The sequence below is a fragment of the Sitodiplosis mosellana genome, unplaced genomic scaffold (assembly GCF_009176505.1).
Source record: "Sitodiplosis mosellana isolate CC-2019 unplaced genomic scaffold, AAFC_SMos_1.0 Smas_scaffold_6191, whole genome shotgun sequence".
Taxonomy (NCBI): domain Eukaryota; kingdom Metazoa; phylum Arthropoda; class Insecta; order Diptera; family Cecidomyiidae; genus Sitodiplosis; species Sitodiplosis mosellana.
The window spans coordinates 4,527,019-4,549,087 of NW_022601432.1; the positions used below are offsets into that span (position 1 = coordinate 4,527,019).

The 22,069-nt window shown below is 37.5% G+C and overlaps 2 protein-coding genes across 45 annotated transcripts in view; one reads left to right on the forward strand and one right to left on the reverse strand.

Annotated features, from left to right (window-relative positions):
* Nucleotides 1-22,069, forward strand: part of LOC129576772 (cell adhesion molecule Dscam2) — a 77,862-nt gene that overhangs the window by 2,815 nt on the left and 52,978 nt on the right. For 15 of the 44 annotated variants that reach the window (XM_055462430.1, XM_055462408.1, XM_055462422.1 and 12 more), the window contains exons 2-5: nucleotides 3,633-4,072; nucleotides 12,477-12,587; nucleotides 12,679-12,906; nucleotides 17,785-17,946. In XM_055462430.1, coding sequence (XP_055318405.1) covers nucleotides 4,012-4,072; nucleotides 12,477-12,587; nucleotides 12,679-12,906; nucleotides 17,785-17,946 — 562 coding nt within the window. In that variant the 5' untranslated portion in view covers nucleotides 3,633-4,011. Of the gene's footprint in view, nucleotides 1-3,632; nucleotides 4,073-12,476; nucleotides 12,588-12,678; nucleotides 12,907-17,376; nucleotides 17,539-17,784; nucleotides 17,947-18,286; nucleotides 18,449-19,140; nucleotides 19,303-19,845; nucleotides 20,008-22,069 lie in introns of all 44 variants that reach the window. The other 29 variants (XM_055462417.1, XM_055462428.1, XM_055462407.1 and 26 more) reach the window with 5 other exon arrangements.
* On the reverse strand, nucleotides 4,908-7,543 carry LOC129576776 (chromobox protein homolog 1-like). The gene is made up of 3 exons (XM_055462449.1): nucleotides 7,443-7,543; nucleotides 5,839-7,323; nucleotides 4,908-5,633 (listed from the first exon to the last, which is right to left on the reverse strand). The coding sequence occupies exons 2-3, from the start codon at nucleotides 5,848-5,850 to the stop codon at nucleotides 5,181-5,183; spliced, it is 465 nt and encodes a 154-aa protein (XP_055318424.1). The 5' UTR covers nucleotides 5,851-7,323; nucleotides 7,443-7,543; the 3' UTR covers nucleotides 4,908-5,180.

The window sequence follows — 22,069 nt, forward strand, 5'->3', positions numbered from 1 at the left end:
AGAGAGAGAGAGAGAGAGAGAGAGAGAGAGAGAGAGAGAGAGAGAGAGCGAGAGAGAGAGAGAGAGAAGGATATCATCATTATCATAAAAGAATCAAGAGAGCGATAGATAGACAGAAGGCATCATAAAATAGCGTGAATTTGAAAGAGGCCTCTTAAAGCGACAATGATGAGCCATCGAAAAAAATATACACGCAGGCTCAATTTAATGATTGTTTCCTAGTGATAGAATGTGCCATCTTTCCAAACCAAATTCATCATCAAAACATTGATGATTGGCGACGTCGAGTGTGTGCGAGTGAGAGAGAAAGAGAGAGAAAGAAAAAGATTGCGAAAAATATCCTGATACGAATTGTGTGCCTGATGATTTGTGAATTTATGGTACCACAAAGAACGCACACATACGTGCACACACAAGCAAAATGGGCAAAAGTTGCCAAGAATTCTACAATGCCATGGCCATTGTGTATGAAATCCATACACTACAATATTTTTTTTCTCTCTCTCCTGTTCCTTTTACTTTACTTTTGGGATAAGTGAATCCATGAAGTTTGTACGGTTGTGTGGAAAACAACATCAACATTTTCGCCTTTTTCTTTTTCCCGTATCCAATATTCTGATGCTGGTGTGTGAGCACTGAGCACTGAGCATACAGTATAAGAGCACAAAACCATATCGCTTCGGCATCAATGTATTTATATCCGAACAGTTTGTATTTCAACACGTACCCCAAGCCATGTACCGTGTGTTGTGTTTTTTTTGTTTGCACGAATGTGTGTACTATTGTCGCGTAAAATCGTTCTCCGAACAACGAATACAACCCAAATGCGTTGGTGATTGTGTGTTGGGGTGAATCACCCTCGTTGTGTGTCGCACAGTACCATATATACGAATGGAAAATTTGCTCGAACACAACTCACGCTACAATATTCACACACACACACACACACACACACACTCACACGCAAACACACAGCCATGCACCGACTAAGGCACACAAACACACACATGCGCGCACATATACACAACGGGGTTGAGATTGATGCTACTGGCTACAGTAAAAATTTACTCACCATTAGAATCCGAATGTCAATGAGTTTGAGTTTATTTTTTTTACGCGCATACACATTACTCAAACGCGTTTGCCTGTGGTGGTTGAAGTGGTGGTGATATGGTTGAATGTATTTGTGTTGGTACAAAATAGACATTTCCATCCATCGAGCCATTATTATTCCTGTTTCTTTTTCACTCGCTTGCTTCGATTGGACTGACTCGATTTGCATGCTATTTATTACGGTGCTGTCAACTTTTTTTTTTGTTCTTTTCATTCTCTCGTCAGAACAATATGAGCGCGACTCCGCGTATTCAATCTATTGCGTATTTCTCCTGATTACCTTTTCTCTTTCTCTCTATCAAATGCCATCTAAATGTATTAACATTTCGCTCATTAATTCAATGAGTGTGTGTACATTGTTTCTATGCTTTTTCGTTCGAGTTTTGTTTGAATTTGGGTTACTACACAAAATAACGGCCTGATGAAATAGATATGGACGCCTTTTGCATTTGCCTACGATGGCTTTTTTTTCCAACGTTCTCTCCGTGATTCCGTGCTCAATTCATGGCAGATACAAGAACATACACACAATTCCACGATGAAACTCGTTTGCAAACACCCCGTGAAGTGTTTATGCCGCGAACGAATTAATATGTGCTGCTGCTGTTGTTATTGTTGCTGTTCGATGTGTGTGTGTACCGTGTTTTTTCACCGTGTTCGGGTTTCAATTTCAATGCATGTTTTATTCTCTATTTTCCGGCCACTCACTTCTTAGCCCATTCGGTGTAGTTTTTTTTTATAGATATTTTGAATGATGACAAAAAGAAAATAAAATATGTTCACATTTTCAGTTGATATGACGCACATAATTACTTAGATTTTTTTTTTGCTGGTTCTGTTGCTGTTTCGGTTGCGGTTGAAGCGCGCTCGTAATTTTACGAGCATTGTTTGCATATGTAGCCCAGCTGTCAAAGCCGATCGAATTACAATGAAAGCGTAATAGAACGGGGATTTGCACACAGTATGCCGTATTTCTTCTGCCCATTTGGTTCTCTTTTTTTTCTGTGGGGCCCAGCGCGTGCGATGGTCGTCGCTTCGAATCCATTAAATTAATTAGAAAAAAATCTACCTGGGTTCTATCATAAGCGATGTATCGTTATGCTTAATGCACACAAGCAAATCCATATTCAAATTTTCGCATAGCAAAAGAATGCCGAATGATTAGCATAATAAATGGTTTCATTTTATTCGTCAATATTCTATTGGCAAACAAAACTTCAGCCTACGGTGAAGCAACGACTCTTGGTTAGGTTGGTCGAATTGCATACGCTTAGAATACTCTCTGTTTTGCAGCGGTCATTGCTTAGAATTCTGTCGGACGCTTGAAGTGTGCGACTGAAATGCACAACTTATACACACATCAAATTAATTAACAGCAATTAATGCTCCGTGAAATAGTGCCAGTTTGTTTTTTTTTCTGTACTTTGATACCACACTCCATACCGACGTGCTGATTAATTGATTCGTATTGTTTACAGAATTTTTCGTTGGTTTGGCGACGGTCGCAACGCATTTGTTTGTTTATTTTTCGACTCACAATTTATGCAAATCAATAAAAATGCAATAATTTTTTGTGTTGACTGTCAAATTATTTGCGTTCCAAAACAGTAGCATAATATTAGAGTCCGAGTATGAGTCGTCTTTTACAACCGAATAAAAATGAATGTATGGCATGAGTGATACACATGACATGATTTGTTTTGCGACTTTCGGAAGAGAGAGAGAGATAGAGAGAGAGCCTCACGCCCTTAGATTCGCGCACATCGTCATATTTCCTATTCTCTTCACTTGAAATTCAAGCAGAGATGAAGAGAACAAAAAGAACGAACGATCGTCCGTATTTCAAAATGCCCGACTCTAAATTCATTTTGTGAAGTTTTTGAATGCAAGAAGCCCATTTAAATGAATCAAATTGCTGCCGCTGCCGCAGCAACGAGCCAAATATATCGCGTAACACGCAACATATATATATAACAACACATGCGATACATATTATTGCCGGACCACTCGTTACTCCACACATGTAGTGCAACGTCCGATTGTTGTTTATGGCCACTTCGCTCTTCGATGTGTTGTTGTTGTTTTTTTTTTCGTTCATTCATTTTCAAGTCTTAAATTCGTTATGATATTCATTTATTTCAATTAACGCCGAAAGCAACAACAACAACCACAGAAAAATCATGTCAGACAATGTGTATATGTAGCAATTGTGGCGATTCTCTAACGATTCTGCTGCTCGAGTTGGGCCAACAAACACAAATTGAGCCATTACACTTTGATCGCTTTAAATCGAATGAAAAAATCATCATAATTACACACTTATCGATCGATACGCGCACACGCTAGAGTGAGAAATCAATTTCGGTGAATTTATATCGTTGAACTGACCCGAATCAGTGAGCGTAAAACAATCTTCGTTGCAAAGTGTTCCAATCGTTATTCTTTTCTCATGAGGAAAAGTCATTTGATTCGTTTTCCAGCAATTGATACTAACTTTGTTTTTTTTTCTATTCTAATAGGTTCCGTGATTGTCGCGTATCGCGCGTACTATTCGGATCGAATTTAGTTATCGGGTTTTTCTAGCAGCCGGCGTTCATCGATATATTGGATGATAACCCCATCGAACGTATATGGATGTATGTGATTTGTGATTTGTGTCCACTTTGCAATTAATTCGATCGACGACCAATAATTTTGAGCAAAAACACGAAAAAGCAAAGAATTTGAAAGAAAAAGAATCAAGTGTGTGTTCAAAACAAGCAAAAAAAAGAGAAAAAATTGATTGAAAAAAAAAGAAGCCAGATAAAAAAGAATATATCGAAGAAAAGGCATTGAAATCAAGTGCATCTGTGTTTTGTGTTGATATCTGTGTGTATAAGTGAAAACACAAACGAAAACATGGGATTACCGAGGAATTGGATTATATTCGCGCTAATATTTATATGGATTAATAATGCTGGTAAGTGTTTGATGTTTTGCTCACACTCTTTCGGAATTCAACGAAACGAGTCGCTGGATGTATTCAATTAGAATTGGAAATTTAACATTGAATCCACAATGCTTTTGCTGGAAATATTCACATTTTTGCTTGAGCGCCGCAGAAAAAAAACATAGCATTTGCGAGAGTCAAGAAAGAGCGGGCGCGCGCGCGTGTTTGCAATAGATTTGATCGATCGAAGATATTTTGCGTTGGCTATCAGTCACCGTTTCATCAGTCCATACACACAGAAAGCAAGACCGAGATAAAAACCGGTCGAACGAATGGCATTGTGCTATGCATACACTCAATTTGATGTTTCTTCTTCTTTTTATCTATTACTGTCTCGCTCTCGCTTCAACCTGCTTACTCGCTCCCTCGTTCATACTCACTTCAATCGCATTAATTTTTATGTTCTTTTTTTTCTCATCGCCGTCGTAATGTACGATCTATTTAACGTGTGGGAGGAGTTGTCGCTTATGTCGATGTTATTTGCCGCAGTTTAGTACATTCACTGCTGTTCCATATTCAAACCATTTAAAGAATCTCAACCAAAATAATAAATACACACAATAATTGAGTGATTCGTTCAATTTAGAAAACAGCAAAATCATTTTTTTTTCTCTGCTCTGTACGGCCAATTTGCCGATTTTAACTCTTGTGCACTCGTTGTTGTCGACAGCAACGGAGACGTTACCACCGCCATCGCCATCACACATGCAATAGAACCTTGATGCATTGACTCTCATGTTGTGTTTTTGACGTTTGGCTTCAATATGGGATTTTTCAATTCAAACAAAGAAGAACGGTGATTTCATTTCTTTTTCGACAGTTTTTCATCTTCTTTTTTTATTTCAACTTCATTACGGGTACTGTTCTCGTCACATATTTTCAACTGACATAAAGATTTAGATAATTCGGAAGTATGATATTCCATGTAATGATTCTTAATTGATTCACAAAACATATTTTCTGAGAGAATTGACATTAACAATAACGATAAATAGAGTAAAAAAAAGTGGACCTAATCAACAGGAGCTATTTGTTCCATTCAATGGCAATTGTTGTTAATCGCATTTTTACCCTAGCCTTACACATCATCGGAAAAAACGAGACGATCTTGGTAAAAATTGATAACCAACTGTGGGCAAGCAATCTTCGCTACTTTGGCTGGAACAAATTCGAAGCTGTCGCTGTCTTTGGCTTTGAACCGAAACGCCATTTCGCCGTTCCAACAATCGGTTGCACCCAAAATACATTCTGGTTCGAACCAGAGTTTGACCGTGGCTGTTGCTTTTTTTGCCGTTGATTTTGTCGTGCTACGTTTCTTTGTCTTCAATGGCGGCGTCATTTCATTCTCCACGGTCTTTGATTCTTTTGTCGACTTTTTTTCCATCGCGGTTTTCTGTTCCTTCTTTGATTTTGATTTTGATTCTTTCTTCACCTTCGATTCCTTCTTGATTTTTGGCTCCTTTTCCATTTTTAGATCCTTTTCCATTCTTGATTCCCGTTCGACATCCTCGTTTGCATTCTCGTCAATCATCTGAAAATGAAAATCACAAAATGTATGAGTTTTCAATGGTTTTACCGGGCAAAAATTTGCTTCATTTTCTTTAAATTGATAACAATCTTGTCCAATAAATGCATCTGTCACTTATAAAGCGCAAAAAATCGAAAGAAATGCTAAACCGAACATCATATTTCTATACTTTGAATCGACAGTTTTTTTCACTTTCATTTATATTTACCTTCTTTGCCATGATGCACGATGTTTTATGATTAAATCGCCGAAAATTGAGCAGCTAAACTTCAAATGCACAAACAAAAGCGTCGGATGATGATCAATTTGCGATTATTTTTTTCGCTGTACACTCTTTTTAAGTAAATTCGAGCAATGTTACGTATGAACGTTCTAACGGCTGATTTGGAAGTGATGTACAAATAAATTTTCGGTGTCTGCAAAAAATGAGAGGTGTTTATCCGTGTACCGGTTCACTGTCAATAATCATCTCTTCTGTCTCATTCACTCTTATGCAGAAACTGCGAGAATCTCTCACCGACACCAGTAGTTGTCTGTGCGGTCAATACAAGCTAAACTCGCGATATGAATTATTTAGAAATGTTTGTGTACAAACACACCAATTGCTATTGTGTATCGCTCTTTGATGGCGCATCTGTTGCTTGAATAAATCATTCCGTTTCAAAAATGTATTTCAATGTTTTTCCCACTAAACGGAGATTAAATGGAACTCAATAATACGTAAAACCTAAATTCCAATACTATTTATTTATTTTATCGCTCCAATAAAACTGTAGTTGTATACATACACTAAAGTGATTGTGTTTATTTTATGCACTAGTTTTTTAAACTTTGGCAAACCGATGTTTTTTTCTCTATTGCCGCCGCACAAACAACAACTACGAATATCGAAACTGTGTGTGACACACACACAAGTGTTTGTTGGGCGATAAGCACGCATTTTGCATCGAACGATGTCTTTCATGCGAATTGAAAACGTGTGAATTTAAGTTCTATTTGAACTGACTCATTCGTCGTTCGTTCGTTCGTTCGTTTTTGTTTCTGCATTACAACTCAATTCGATTAGTTCACATGCTAGCGTAAAACAAAAATTGTTCAAAATAAATGGTGATTTCATATTTTGACAAACCGAACTCATTTTTGGCTGTTGTTGAAATTCACGATAAATCTTTTAATGCAGAATGGATTGGAAGAACGAATGAAATAATGAAAAAGACGAAGAATTGAACGAAACCAAAATGTCAAAGCAAAAGCAAAGCACTTGTGATCGAATGAAGCGCTCACACACTCACACACTTGCACGGAATCGAGAAGGAAACGACGAAACGATTGAAAACAAGGGATTTATTGTTTATGTGTTGTACGGCCAACAAAACCATTTCAACTTTTGAGTGCGTTCTACTTATTTCATGTTTCGTCTCTATCTTTCGTTTGTCTTGCATCTTCGTTCGCCCCGTTTGCGATTGATCTGCATGGTTCTTTTGTGCAGCCTGTGTATTCAATATTTCTTTGTGCGTGTGATTTGATTGGTTCGAGCAATGAACAGCTGCATGACAGCTGCTTAGTTTCTGAATTTTCTTTTCACCATCATCATCGTCGTTGTCGGTGTTTTGGTCGTCGGTTCTGCAACCTCATAACCTATGCAACCAGTGCTTCAGTATTTTGCGTACATGTTTTAGTGCGTCGCCTGAAACTGTATAATCTTTGTCCATAAATCCATTTTTTTTTGAGGAAAAAACACATTTCAAAGGAAGATCATGCTAAGATAAATGAAGAAAATCAGTTTTTTTCTAAAGAAAAAAAAACACAAACCGTCTGTTGCTGTTTGAACTGTTGCTTAAACCAGCTAAAACCGAATGGTGAATGAGCCACATATAAATGTAAGAACATCGAAGCAACCACAATTTCAATGTGAATTGCGACAAAATGAAACTTTGTTTGGAGAACAAACATGAAATGCACTGAATTTCGTTGCTGTCACCGTTCACATTGAAGCAAAAAAGAAATGAACAATGTCGCGCGGTGCTCATTTTCGGCTTGTCCAAATCATGAGTCGTAAAAATGGAGTCAAGTGTAAATAAATTTGCTATTTGCATGGCAAAATTCTTCCGGCGGCTAGCAAACTGAATTGCTTGGAATGGAATGATTCAGCGCAAAATAGATTAGACACCAACAGGTGGCCACGAATAACAGCGAAACGCGATGATATCACTTTCTTACAAGAAACCAATCGCTCCATGAGTTCACACGAAACATTGTAGCCCTTTTACGGGGCAGGTCAGGTCAGGTGTTGATTTAACCAATCCAGAACATTGGATCCGGGCACAACGACGTCGAGACAACATTTCAACAATTATGTGCATTTTATATTAGTTTGCTGAGAAAAGCGATCAGCAAATAAACGGCTATTTGCTCGAGCTTGAATTCAATTCGATTCGATGAAAATTACTTTTGAACATGTAAATAGACATGTCTTCATTGAGCCACTTGAGATTTTGTATATTGAACAAACTCGATTGATAGATGAGTCAGAGAGTGAAGGAGAGAGAGAGAGAGAGAGAGAGAGAGAGAGAAAGGCAGCGATTCTTCCGAGTCGTGCTATACATGCTGCTGCCTAAACTAAAATCAATATGAACCACTACTAAATGAATAATGGCCGAGGAGGCCATTCCATTCTCGCTCTTTTTGTTATTTCGATTGCTCGGCTCTTTGTTCTCTAATGGACTTTCTCAATGGGTTTATGTTCTGTGTGCACGCTTCTAATCAGTATTCAGTGAAATTGAAACGATGGATTTACTCAAATATAATAATATTCCGAGTGTGTTTGCTCTTTCTTTCTTTCTCTCTCTCTCTCTCTCTCTCTCTCTCTAACTCGCTCTCATCCTTCTTCTTCTTCCTCTTCTCCTTCTCTTTCCCACTCTCTCTCACTATTTCTCTCACTCTCACTCTCTCTCTCTCTCTCTCGCTTTGTCAATGTTTGGTGTCGTGAAAAGCGCAATGGAGATTTGATCACGCACTACCATAGAGAGAATGTCACCACATTCATTCGTGTGTACTTCATATATATCATCCATTCTGAAAATGTGTCATGTTCGCGCGCTACATGACATTTGCATTTCACATCACGTCCAGTTAAAACTTATTAGATAACCATTAGGTTTCAATTACGTTTAGCTGTGTAAAATTGTTGCTACTCTAAGCCAACGTCATAAATTGCATCGACCCAACACTTTGGAAGTGTTCTCTCTTCTATGTTTGCATTCGGATGCTTTGGTATTACATTTGATTGAATTGTGTAATGATGATAATTTTGGCGTTTTTTACGCCACTGCCGCCTACTCTCTTTGCAACGAATCTTACTTGAATTCGTGTCGGACCATTCCCGAAAAGCGAAACTCATTCCACTTGGTATTACAATGTAAGCGCCTTCGGCACATATGAAATACTCGAATCATCATACATGCGTGATTCTTCTTCGTTTTTTTTTCTTCTCTGTCACGGTTCCGTTGTTTCCATTGTCGCATTCAATTTTTGTTTTCAAGACAAACGGAAGTGTAAATAATTCTCTTCTATTAAAACGGAGAAGGAATAAGAAATCTTCACTTTGGCTATACAAGAACGCTGAACGACCGCTCAAAATGCACTGCGGTTTTCTTTTGCTCATTGAATTTTACGTCGCGCACGGCTGCATTAACAAACAACACACAATGGAACCAATGCAATTGTGGAATTTTCTTTTACATAGCAAATTACTCTAGCGTCTTCCCGATTCGTCCGCTAAATGGTGTTAAACGATCATAATTTTATAATTATCCGGTCGCATTAATTCATTAAAAATGGAAATTATGCTGGATGGAATTCATTGACCATAGTATGTCTGTCTCTTGACACTGAAAGCCACAAAGCATATTCATCGCAAGCGTTGCTTCTTTTTTAGTCGATTTTTGAACGAAAATCCCATCGATTTGGATTCGTGATAGTGGGCTTTGGATTCTTAGGACTTTGAATGTTGTCGATTAAAGTGGGAATTTCGTTCTTAAAATAAACACTTCCGCAGTTTTTTTTCATTGCACGCGCCATGTCGTGCCATCGTCGAATGATGCGCTGCCACTAAAAACGTACATTTACCGCGAAAAAATGAAGCAAAAATGCTCGAGACAATTGTTTATTCTTGACGAAATTCAAAAATAGAATTCTCAAAGGCATAATAAAAGCTAAATCGACAAAATCGAATGCTGCTGACTGGCCCAAGCGACCAGATTCATTATTATGTTTTCTTTCCAAAAATCCATGTGCAACATTTGTATAATGGTTGAATAAACAAAAGAAAAAAAATGAGATAAGACCAGAAATTGTTTTTTTTGTCGTGTCAATTCTCTTCGTGCCTTACTGTATACAAAAGGAAATTTTGTCTGCGACAACGAGATGTGTTTGTGTGATATAAGAAGAAAGAGCGAAAAAAAACATGATGAAATGTAACGGCGCATTCCAACATCTTATGATGACGACACAAACACACCGAGACCAATCTGAATGCATCATAGAAACAAACTATTTTTTTTTCGTTCTTCTCTCTCGATTGTACGCTGCGTACATCGTTAATTCTCAATGTAAGTACGCACTTTTTTCATCGTGTAAACAATGCGTCAAACAAAGCCCATAAAATTCAATTTTGTAAGAACCAACTTGAATGAGCGACTAGAATAAAAAAAAAATAACTCGAAAAAGAGTTTAAACAAAGGCAGGAAGAAAAGACTTGAAAAAATGTTATGAAGTGAAAAAAAGTACACACAAACCAAATTTAGATAAAAAAAAAACAGTGATGAAAGCCGAAAAGGCGAACGATACAGTGTCGCGCGAGCGATTTTTATCCGTATAAGATACAAAATTTAATGGCCTTCTGTTTAGAACTCTTTGAATTTCTTCATGCATTTTCATCGGGCATCCTATCTCTCTCTCGATGTTTGTCGTCGACGAAATATTAAGAAAACATACGAAATAAAAGTAACAACATAGAAAGACATGAATATATGTTTACACCTCGTCTTACATATGCTCTATCTCCGTCTCTTTATCGCTCTCTCGCATGGTCTTTGTTTTGTTTGAGTCACTCAGCTCGTTTTTCCACTTATTTACTTACTCGCTTTTATTATACACTAAATTTCTTGAATTGTCACATCATTATGTGAGAATTTCGTAGCGAGACGAAAAACGGCGACGACGCAGAAATAAAAAAATGAACCGATGCATTTTGCCCATTTAGCAATTGTCGCAGTCAAAGTGCCTTTTTTGCTTCTTCTTCTTCTTCTTCGTGTTGCAAGCTGATTCAACAATTTATGCATGTCAAACAATACAAAATATAGACTTCTCGATTTGGAGGCCCATCGCCGCTGATTATTATTATTATTGATGAAATAATGTTTTGTGGAAGACAATAATATGATCATAACATTTGTGTGGAGCGATGTATTCATCATTGTTTTGAGGCGTCATTTGAATGGCACACACACAAACACGATAAAATAATGCATTTGAATGCAGCGATATAATTTATGTGTGTTGTTTCTTGACTCACATTCGACCTGAACGGTCGACATTGAAATTAATATGCGGCTGTGATGCGCTTCTTTAACCGTTTTTTTTTGTTCTCGTTTTTTTTTGTCTTTCTTTTGAAATCGATGTTCGTATGACGTTGCGATGAGTGTTTGAAAATGCGTTGCATTTGTGATATGTGTGTGTAGCGCAACTGAATCATTGTCACACAGACACAGCCTTCTCTTTATTATGGACTGTTTATTCGTTGTTATGAAACGAATATTCATTCCTTGAGCCATACGAGAATCTCGGAGATTATCAGCAATCAAGCGATTCCTTAAGTAATATACATAATACAAAGACCGAAAACGTGTCACTAGCATTAACTGGAACAAAATTTTTTTAAATAGATAATTTATGAGTTTTCTAGATTGGCAGATAAAATAATCTAATGTCGTGCACATTCTTCGGAATACAACTCTCTTCCATGTAATTCCTACATGAAATGATTGTTTCTCTGGAAAGAGACAGTGTGTCAAAAGGGGGAAAGACAAGGAGTTAAATATGTATCGTTCTCTCTCTTTCAATGAGTTATATCTTATCTCTCACTTTTCTCTACCTCACACTTTGTGTCTGTATCTTTCTCACATTCGCTCTCTTTCTCCTGAACCGTTCCTGACAGAAATAGAGAAGATGTAAAGAAAAAAAAAAACTAAAAGAGAGATGTACCTGAAACTGGGATCAGTACGATGCCATCTTCGATTTTATTATGCAGTTTTGAGGCGCACCACAGACAGCAATTTTTTTATGAGATGACCACAAATTATGTTACCTCCGTATTACTTGTCGAATTCATTTCAGTTATTCAAACGAATTTCAAATAAACGCATTTTTCTAAAGAACGCGCACATGTCTGATGCAAGAAAATTCAAACCAAAATACGAAATGAAAGTGAAGTAGAAATTCTCTCGAACACAAACATTTCGATGCAACGTAAAGGAATTTCAAAGGGTTTCTCATGTGTGGCATGCCTTCAAGCCATTCGAAACAATTGAATAGTTTTGTTTGGTTTTTATTTTAAGAACGTTTCGTGACAGAAGCACTAACCGAAAAAGAATGCACACTGTCACCGAAACTCCTGAATAATGAAGCTTTGTTCGAACGGAATGACTGCACTTTTTGGATGAATACTAAAATAGCATTGAACACTCCAGCGACTTGACTTTTTATTAACTAGGCCCAATTTTTCCCAAATGTGAACCTTTTTCAGAGATTGCAGCTAATTTTTGTGTTTTTTCTTCTTTTTTGCAGCTATAAATGCGGCACCAGCGACAACCGATGAAGAAAATAAAGGACCCGTTTTTCTAAAAGAGCCTATCAATCGCATTGATTTTTCTAATTCAACAGGTGCCGTCGTGGAATGTAAGAAAAGGAACCATTTTTCTGAAAGAGCCCATCAATCGCATTGATTTCTCAACCATTGATTAAAAAAAAAAAAAAACTTTGCCCATAGGTCGAGCATCGGGAACGCCTGCCCCTGAGATCATCTGGGTAAGACAGAGTGATGGTACGGCCGTTGGTGATGTGCCCGGTTTACGGCAAGTTCTATCGAACGGCAATCTCGTGTTTCCACCATTCCAAGCGGAGGATTATCGTCAAGAAGTGCACGCTCAGGTCTATGCATGTTTGGCTAAAAATCAATTCGGTTCGATTATTTCGCGTGATGTGAACGTTCGTGCCGGTAAGAATCGACCGTTTTTCTTTTTGTTGTTTCGTTTAAAATTCATTTTCGTTCGATAAACTTTAATGTTTCAGCCAACTCTCTCGTCGAGAATACAGTGCGTTGCGCGCCCGCGCACACACAATCGCACTCACACGATTCGATTTTGATTCGATTACATTGGTAGCGATTTTGAATCAAGTGTTTTTGCCGTGTGATGAGTTTGTGTGCTGTTTGCGTGGCGCGAGTTGTTTATGGGGTTTATGTTTTTTTCTTGTTTCTCTATATCTATTCAATCGTTCAATTCTAGCAGCAAGCGAATCTTTCATAATTGATTGAACGCGACGGAGCACGTGAATGAAATGTCAATGCGTGCACCATTCGGTCGATTTGTTATTTGGTGTAGAGAAACCGAATGAAAATGAGTGTGGCAAAACAAATCGTCGATGGGAGACACATACACACACACACAAAATACATGTTAACCATAAAAAGTTGTACCTTCCGTGCATCGTAAAGACGTGATGCATGGCCAGTTACCGATTATAAAGACATTATTATTATTCACAGCAACGTACACCCGCCGACCTCAGAGAGTATTCCAAACTGAGAGGAAAAAATAAACCAAAATCAAAAGAGAACGAACAAATGCAAGCGCGACAAATATCGAAGAACCGCTACAATGTATTCAATCCGTGTATTTGGATGGTAGTTCACATTCACATCTTCCTCGACGTTTGGTGCTACTTGCGTTTTAAATCATGAGCAGCCACACAGGCGCTGCTTGATTTTCATTCGGGATTATTTTGTTTCTTTATTTCAATGGCTTCGAATTCTATTATGAAGAGATCAACAGCTGAAATTGACCGAATCGCCTTCCGTTAAACACTCTGAGCAGCGCAATTTGTGTGCTGTACTCACAGCGACTCGGCTGACGGAAACAAAAATTGATTCATTCCATTCATTCCGAACATGAAATGGCAAATTCAATTCAACCATAAAAGATGTAGAAAGTGCTCACTTTCAACGATAAATTGTTGGTTTTGAATTCAATCAAATGGCCGGTTCGGAATATATGCCGTACATAAGTAGTCATTTGAGTGTATGTGTGTGTGCAACCAGAGTAAAAAATAGCCTCCAATAACGGCCATTTAATCGAACTGAAGCAAATCAAACGTATAAAACTGAAATCATTCAAAGCGAAACAGAAAATTTGTTTACATGGCCCTTTTAAACATCGGCGCGGCCTCCGGTTGCTATCCAACCGTCACTTCAGTCTCTTTTTTTCTGTTGTTGCTCGGCATTTCACCATTTTCACGCAACTGATGGGTTTTGTTTGAATCGGTTATCATTCGATCGCATCAGAAAAACACATCGAAACATCATTTCAATCTGTTCAAAGCGTGAGTAGGCTCTGGCTACGATCTAAACATCTAAACATAATTTAATTCATCGTAAAAACTACACACAAACACTTTGATGTGGCCCATTGTTGATGTTGAATGATCGATCGATTAACGTGACAGAGAATGAACGTGGAAAAAGAAGTGCCCATTTCGGTCTGTCTGAAAAGTGATGAATCAATTTAATTGCGCTAAAATAACAGACATTGACAAATTCCGTACATCGTTCCGTACACTTTCGAATTTTTTCACTTCTTTCATCCATCCATCCATCCTTTTCCGATCTGTGATGAATTTGATCTGCGGTGTACACTGTTCACATACAAACATTTTCACGAAGAATTCCAAAAACCATTAAAATTGCATTCTAAATTGCAATCCGGTCGATCGTTATGTGATTGCTTCAATTGAAGCGGTGTAATTGTGTGCGAGATCAGAATTTCAAGAACATGGTGTCTAAAGAAGACACACGATCACGATGGCATTCGATCACCATATTTAATCCAAAATACAAATCTGAAGTGCAAGCCCATTAATTCAATCCATCATATGGAAATGTTATGCGATCAAAATTGCATATTTAAAAAAAAACAAATTCCAAGTAATTCAATCACAGACCAAAAAAGAAACCGTCGTTGTTGTCGAGCACCATCGAATCAAGTATATACTTTTGCACATTCCACGCTTGATTTGCTCAGCGAAGACACACGCACACATACAGCACCATTTCACAGTCACAATACAATATTGCACAACGGACATGGCTCAGCAAACGTTCTTTCTTGAATTTTATATCCGACGAGCCACAGGAAAAAAAAAAACGAAAATTATATCGTACGACCAATGAAACGAAGAAGAAAAAAAACAGCAAACATGAAATCATTGCTGAATCTTTATAATTTCGTTGCATTGTAGTGTATGAAAGCAGCCATGTTTACATAAGAATAAGAGGTTGAATCATGTTTTGTCTGTGTTGATAGAGAGAACGAACGATCACAAGCGAGGCGACATAAGAGGAAATTAAAATACAACCGCCATATGCTTATTTATTAATAATTCGAATTATTCAGTCGAAACGGCCGATTTTGTGTGTACTGCCTGCGCACACATTGATTTTTTTTTCGGATCTCGCTCTCACCAATTCGTTGCTGGCTGATTTTTTTTTTACTTTCTGCTTGCGCAGTTTTTTTTTCTTCTTCTTTTTTTGGTTTTGTTTTGGCGTCTCTCCTTGTTCCACAATGCTACACTGATGACATGCATCAAACATATTATTTTTTTTGTCGTCGTTGTTGTTGTAAAAACATTCGCATGTCAAATATGTCATCCATCGCTTTTGTCAGTGCGCATATTGTGTCATTTTTGTTATGATGATAGCCCATTCCATTTATGAACAGGATAGTCCATTCAAATGGGTTGTAACAACGAAAAAAAAAATTGGAATGTTTTGCTATGAAATCTATTTGTTCTCTGGGTAAAGATCAAATGTGAAAGTACGGAAACGAACCAATGGCAACAAAAGAACTGATTCAGAACTTTATTGCGTGGTTCAATTTCAATTTTTCGTTCATAAAACGAGTCGAACGTTCGCAATCAACCTAAAGCGTTCAATTTATTCTATGCACATTAAATTTCAATACGATTCGTAATTAACATTAATATTCATTTGGTTATCAAAGCCAGTTCTTACAACAAAATCGCGTCTCATTTGTCATGGATCACCATAATTCACATACTGTATTGTGAGTCATTCGTCTTTTTTTGTCTACATTTTAATCCTTTTGCTGGATGGCATACAAAAATAGCGAGGCTAAATTCAAAATGCCAGATGTTTGCATTCGATTCTGATTAGTGACAAGAACAAACGGCAACCAACGAATTTCATCATTTTGGCTTAGAGATGCTCTCCTCTGTAACAGAGGCTCTGTTGGATATCGATAGATAGTTTTTGCACTCAAAAATTGCCTCATAATGAGCATAGTTTCCGTTTTGATGCATATGACACTTGAACCATAAGCGCGCGCGCGTGATAAATTCGAGTTGTCAGAAGCGAACTGAATGAATCTCATAACAAAAACAAAACGGGTCACAAAGCGTGATGAGCGAGAGAAAAATGATCTAAATATTAACTGAGAACTCACATAAACATTAATTAAAGCAGCAATAAAATTTAATGTTGTCTTAATTCAAGCGCATGATACCGAATGCTTTCGTAATATAGACAAAAAGAAAACAATGCGATGAAACTATGGTTGACACGAAGCGAACTGAACAAGGACAGATACTTCATAACAAAAAAATGGTTTTAGAAATTAGGAAACTAACAAAAACCAACTGTGAGAATTAAGACAAACAACAACGAATCCGTTGGCTGTTTGTTTTTCGTTGTGCGTTTTTTTGTGTGTGTTATTTCGTTCGATCCACATGGTGGATTTGCAAAAGACCAAATGATCGATTTTCATTGAATGGCTGTGTGAAAACACTGTGAAATTTGTGACAATTTTTCGGCTTTATTGCTCGCTAAAATAAATTCAAATGTCATAGAAATGATATGTTCTCGTCAAGAAATGAACATACCGCATATATTTTGTACGTGCAGATTGTGAAATGTTCCATTCACGATTTCAACGAATCCACGACCGACTACGTGCTCGATTTTCGCTGATAAATTTGTGTCGTTGGTCTTTTGTATGATTGAGAGAAGAGGAAGAACAACAACAACAACAACAACCAGAAAAAAAGTGCGACGAGTGTTGCTCATTTTCGCTGGAAGATATAAATTACACGACGTTTTTTTTACGACGTATTTTACACATAATTTGCTCTTTTGGAGGCGAAAAAAATGTGTTTTTAATATGTGCTGCCGTTGGTGAGAGTCGCGACTTTTTTTTACTTAGGTTCAGTATGTTTATCACACATACGTCCCCAGCAACGATAAAATTAATATGCGGTTAATAGTTCACAAAATGGATTTCAAACTGTGTTTTTTTTTCTTCGTTGATTACGGTTTTAGCACAAGACATTTAAAAGCATATTTTTCTTCAAACTAAAAACGATTCCTTTTTTCTGAAATGGTTGAAACTAAAAACAGTTGTCGCACAATACTATGAGGCTGATGTGAACAAAGAGCATGTGATTCGCGGCAATGCGGCCATTATCAAGTGTTTGATACCGTCTTTTGTGGCCGATTTCGTTGAAGTGGTGTCCTGGCACACAGACCAAGACGAAGTCTTCTATCCAAGCAACGATTATGGTTCGTTTTAATGTTTTAGCAGAATGTGCATCGTGTTGACATTTACTAGCAAATTAATCTAGGGTCGTCTAAACTGTTTGCGTGGATTTTCCATTTTAATTCCCAATCACACACACTCTCTCCTTGATACTCGCAGGGTTTCTCCACACACTTCATTTTCTCTCTCTCCAAAACAAAACCAATCTGTCGCAAATCTTATATCAAATGATTCCTATTTTTTTAATTTTTTTTGTTTCTTGCGTTTAGTCGTCAGTCAATTATACGATACCGATGTCAATAAAGCCTATGTCATTCGTGGCAATGCGGCAATTTTGAAATGCGAAATCCCATCGTTTGTGGCTGACTTTGTCAGTGTTGTGTCCTGGCATACGGATCAAGATGAAACATTCTATCCAGCCACCGATTACGGTTTGTGAATGACCTGTTCTGCTTGCTTATGTAGGGCTCCTGCCAACGGATTTCCATTTTTTTTTTGTACATTTTCCAATCGAATTGAAACAAACCTTTTTATCCCATCAGATCAGCAGATGTGACTCCAATAGAAAAATACACTTTTGTATGATTTTGACGAGTTGAGGATTTTTTTAAAAAGTTTGAAACGAGAAAAATCCCAGAATCAGGAAGAAATGTTCATAAAATGATTAAAAAAAAACTTCCAGGCTTTGGAAGAAAAACCATCGAGAGAAATAAATATCGAGAATTTGAAGAATTTTATCCATTTTGATCAAAAATTCCAATTTGTTTGCAGTGGTGAATCATTATTACGAGGCTGAAGTGGTATCGGAATATGTGATCAAAGGCAATACAGCCGTTTTAAAGTGTAATATTCCATCGTTTGTGGCCGATTTTGTGCGTGTCGAAGCGTGGCTTGGCAGCGATGGCACGGAATATACGTCAACTACAGATTTTGGTACAAAAACAACGAATTTCGATCTAAACGAGAGTTTCAGTTTTCCCATTTCGATTACACATTTTTTTCAGTTGAATTTTGTTTAAACCTTTTTAAAGGGGAAAAAATGTGTATTCGATGGCACCGAATGGCATATTTCCATTTTTTTTTACTACCGAAAAAAAGCAATCAACGAACCCACTACCAATTATAACCATCAACTAAAACGTTTCGATTGACAATCGGCTAATAAAGCGAGCAGCCGGCATCCGAATACTCCCAATTATGAATAAACATGTATCTCTCGACTGTCATAAATGTAAAAGCCGCAATTTGTCGATGTGTTCAACGTTAAATTGAAACTACCAAACAAAACACATTAAACATCGATGACACCCAAGCGAAGGCAATATTACTACACTACGTGACGTATGCTATTACAAATAATGAGCCTTTCGTGTTACTCTGCTTACAAATATACCTCTATTATATATTATAATCTGACATATTCCACATAGTTTTCCATGTATTTTTGTTCATTTTTTTCCCCGACTAAAAGCAACGGTATTCTGTACGTGTCTTATTTTTTGACTGAATTTCGTTATATGTTTATTTCATGCGTTGCTTCTTCATTGATGTGTGTCCTGTGTGTTGGTTGGATGGGTCGTGTGTGCTGCCTGTTTTCGTTTCTCTTCGCTTTGTTGGAAATCCAGTTGTTAATCAGCATTATGGTGCTGATATTTTAATGGAATACGTAATTAAGGGGAATTCGGCTGTATTGAAATGTTCCATACCATCATTTGTGGCCGATTTTGTTCGAGTTGAAGCTTGGATTGACGAAGAAGGCACCGAATTACTACCAAGCGACAACTATGGTTAGAATCTCGATAGTCGAGCGACTTCACCCACATTTTGTTTTGTTTCTCTGTTTCACTCCTAATAAATAAATCTAGCGAGAAAACATTGAAGGCAAATTAAATTGTTTCCAATTCCATTTCGTGATCCAAGCTATAAAATACCATATCCAGAACACCCGGTTTTTTTTTGTCGACAATTTCATTTCTAAAAACGCAATGGCATTTCTTTGCCCTTTGATTCTTTTTTTGGCTAGAGAAAGAAAATGATTTGAGAAGAGAGCATAGAAATGGACAAAAGTAACGATTGCATTACATTGCAGTGGAATATCGATCGAAAGGACAATATTATTTTTCGAATTTCCGCTTCAACAAAACTCATTTAAAAATCAATCTTCTCGTTATCTATCCCGTATTCCGTAGCTCTCGTAGCTCTTCTCTTTTGACAGAGCAAAGCAATAACTTTTAACCTAATTTCATCCGATTCGATTCTCTATCTCTTTTTTTTTCGAACCTTTTTTTTCCATTTCTGGTACACGTTTGTATTACAATTTTTTCTTCCAGTTGTGAATCAATTTTACGATGCCGAAATAATCAAAGAGTATGTAATTCGTGGTAATGCAGCCGTTTTGAAATGTTCAATTCCATCGTTTGTGGCTGATTTTGTGTATGTTGAATCGTGGATCGATGAAGAGGGAACCGTCTATAAACATTCCGATAGTTATGGTGTGTAAATGCGTTGCACACATTCACACAATAAATTTCACTTCAAAATTCGTATGAAAGAAAACACTGAATGTGCTTTGATTCTTTTTCTCAATCTCTCTCTCCTCCCCACCTCCTAACCAGCGAGTCATTACACAACAAATCCGAAAAGTGATTTAAGCCGAAAACTATTTCTTTGCGCTCGAACACCAATCGGACTCGTCACAATTTCGTGTGTACGAAATGTCATCATCATTCTTAAGTGAAATGAGCACAGTTTTGGAACTGAAGAAATAACAAGTTATGTTGCCGAGTTCTATTCTTCATGGTTATTCTAGCAGAAAATCAGTTCTGAAACCAACTACGTCTGCTTGCAGTGCACAAGTCATATTGGCACATGGAGTCTCCTTTATGTAAGAAAGAGAGAAAAGAAAAACAATAATTTTTCGTTCATAACTCATGCTTTATCAAATAAACTCTAACTACTATACAAAAGCTGATTTGCCATGGAAAATAGGCATGATACAATCAGATACAGCACAAAGTTTTTCGTTGTATTCGACTGAGAGAGTGAGAGCCAAAGGAAAATGAAGAAAAGAACGTATAGTCAAGTGGAAAATGACGACGACGACGACAACAACAACTAAAAGCATCTAAAAATAACTGACACAATGCACGTCGTGAGTGCAGCAGCACAGAGAATGGAAAAGTGAATGACACCGAAATGGTATCTATAATACATACGCGCGCATACATATTATTAGCGATTTTTACTTTCTTTCATCGTCGTCGTAGTCGTCGTCGTCGTCGTTGTTGTCGTCATACAGGCTCGTTGCTACCGTGTGCTCCTCTCATTTTCATGGAATGGGAATCGCTCGGCTCAGATGTGCCGTCGTGTATGTGTCGAGCCGAGGCTGAGTGTAAGAGCAAAGTGAGCGAACGAGCGTGTGGCCTTTTTCAAAAAATGTAAATACGGAAAATGTTTTCGAGCTGACTTTTCTTCGAATATATATGTTTAATGCGATCCCCTGTATCACACACACACACATAGCATTGTGTGACTCTCTCGCGTGCGCCAGTGAGAAAACGCTTGCTGATCTATTTTGAATAATAATAATTGATGCATTCTTGGTAAATATATACCGCATCTTTGTGTGCTTCGCTCGATTCGATTTCTTGTTTTGTGGGGGCCGTGTGGTGCATATGCATGCACTTTGTCACGATTCACCACAACAATGCACATATATGGGTTTGTTTTCATTGATGTGTTAAAATGCGCGTGTGAGAGGATTGATGATCAAAACACATTCGCTTACTCGACGAAGAAGAAAAAAAAAAACAAAAACAGGAAACCACATTTGTGCGCGCTTTTGGAATGGTTACACCTCAGCAAAGCAATCGCCACACATTTCTGTGACACTTGTGTTTTTATTCTTTCCAATTCTTTGAGCGCGCCATACCTATTCTAAACGCTCTGTTTTTCTATTTTCTTTTGTTACTGCTGCTATTTATCTATGATATGTATTTCTTTTTCCCTCTTCTTCTTTATTTGCTTGCACTTTTTTTTCGCGTGCGTGTGCTGTCGCGCTCACGCTCATCCATGTCTGCCATACTTTAAAAAAAAAATATAAAAAACAACCCAACTCGATAGTGGTGACCCAGTTTTACATGACCGAAGCTGAGAATGAGTACGTTATTAAGGGAAATGCGGCGGTTATGAAATGCAAAATTCCATCTTTTGTTGCCGATTTTGTTTATGTTGAAGCATGGATTAACACTGAAGACGGCACCGTGCTAACGCCTTCAAACGATTCATCTACATATGGTTATTTTCAATTCGCTATCTTGTTTTGCATCACCTTCTCTATCTCTCTTTGTGTGGATGTGTTACACGAAAAAAAAAGCATCACCATGTTGTTTATTATTATCATCAATTCAAGAAGACGACTCGCTATCATGATTCGACACTTATTTTGTGCCTTTGTTTTTAATTTCATTTTCTCCGTGTGTATTTTTTCTTCTCACATAATGAGGTGCTTTTTTTCGCTGCCATGAAACGCAAAACACATTTTTACGTCATAAA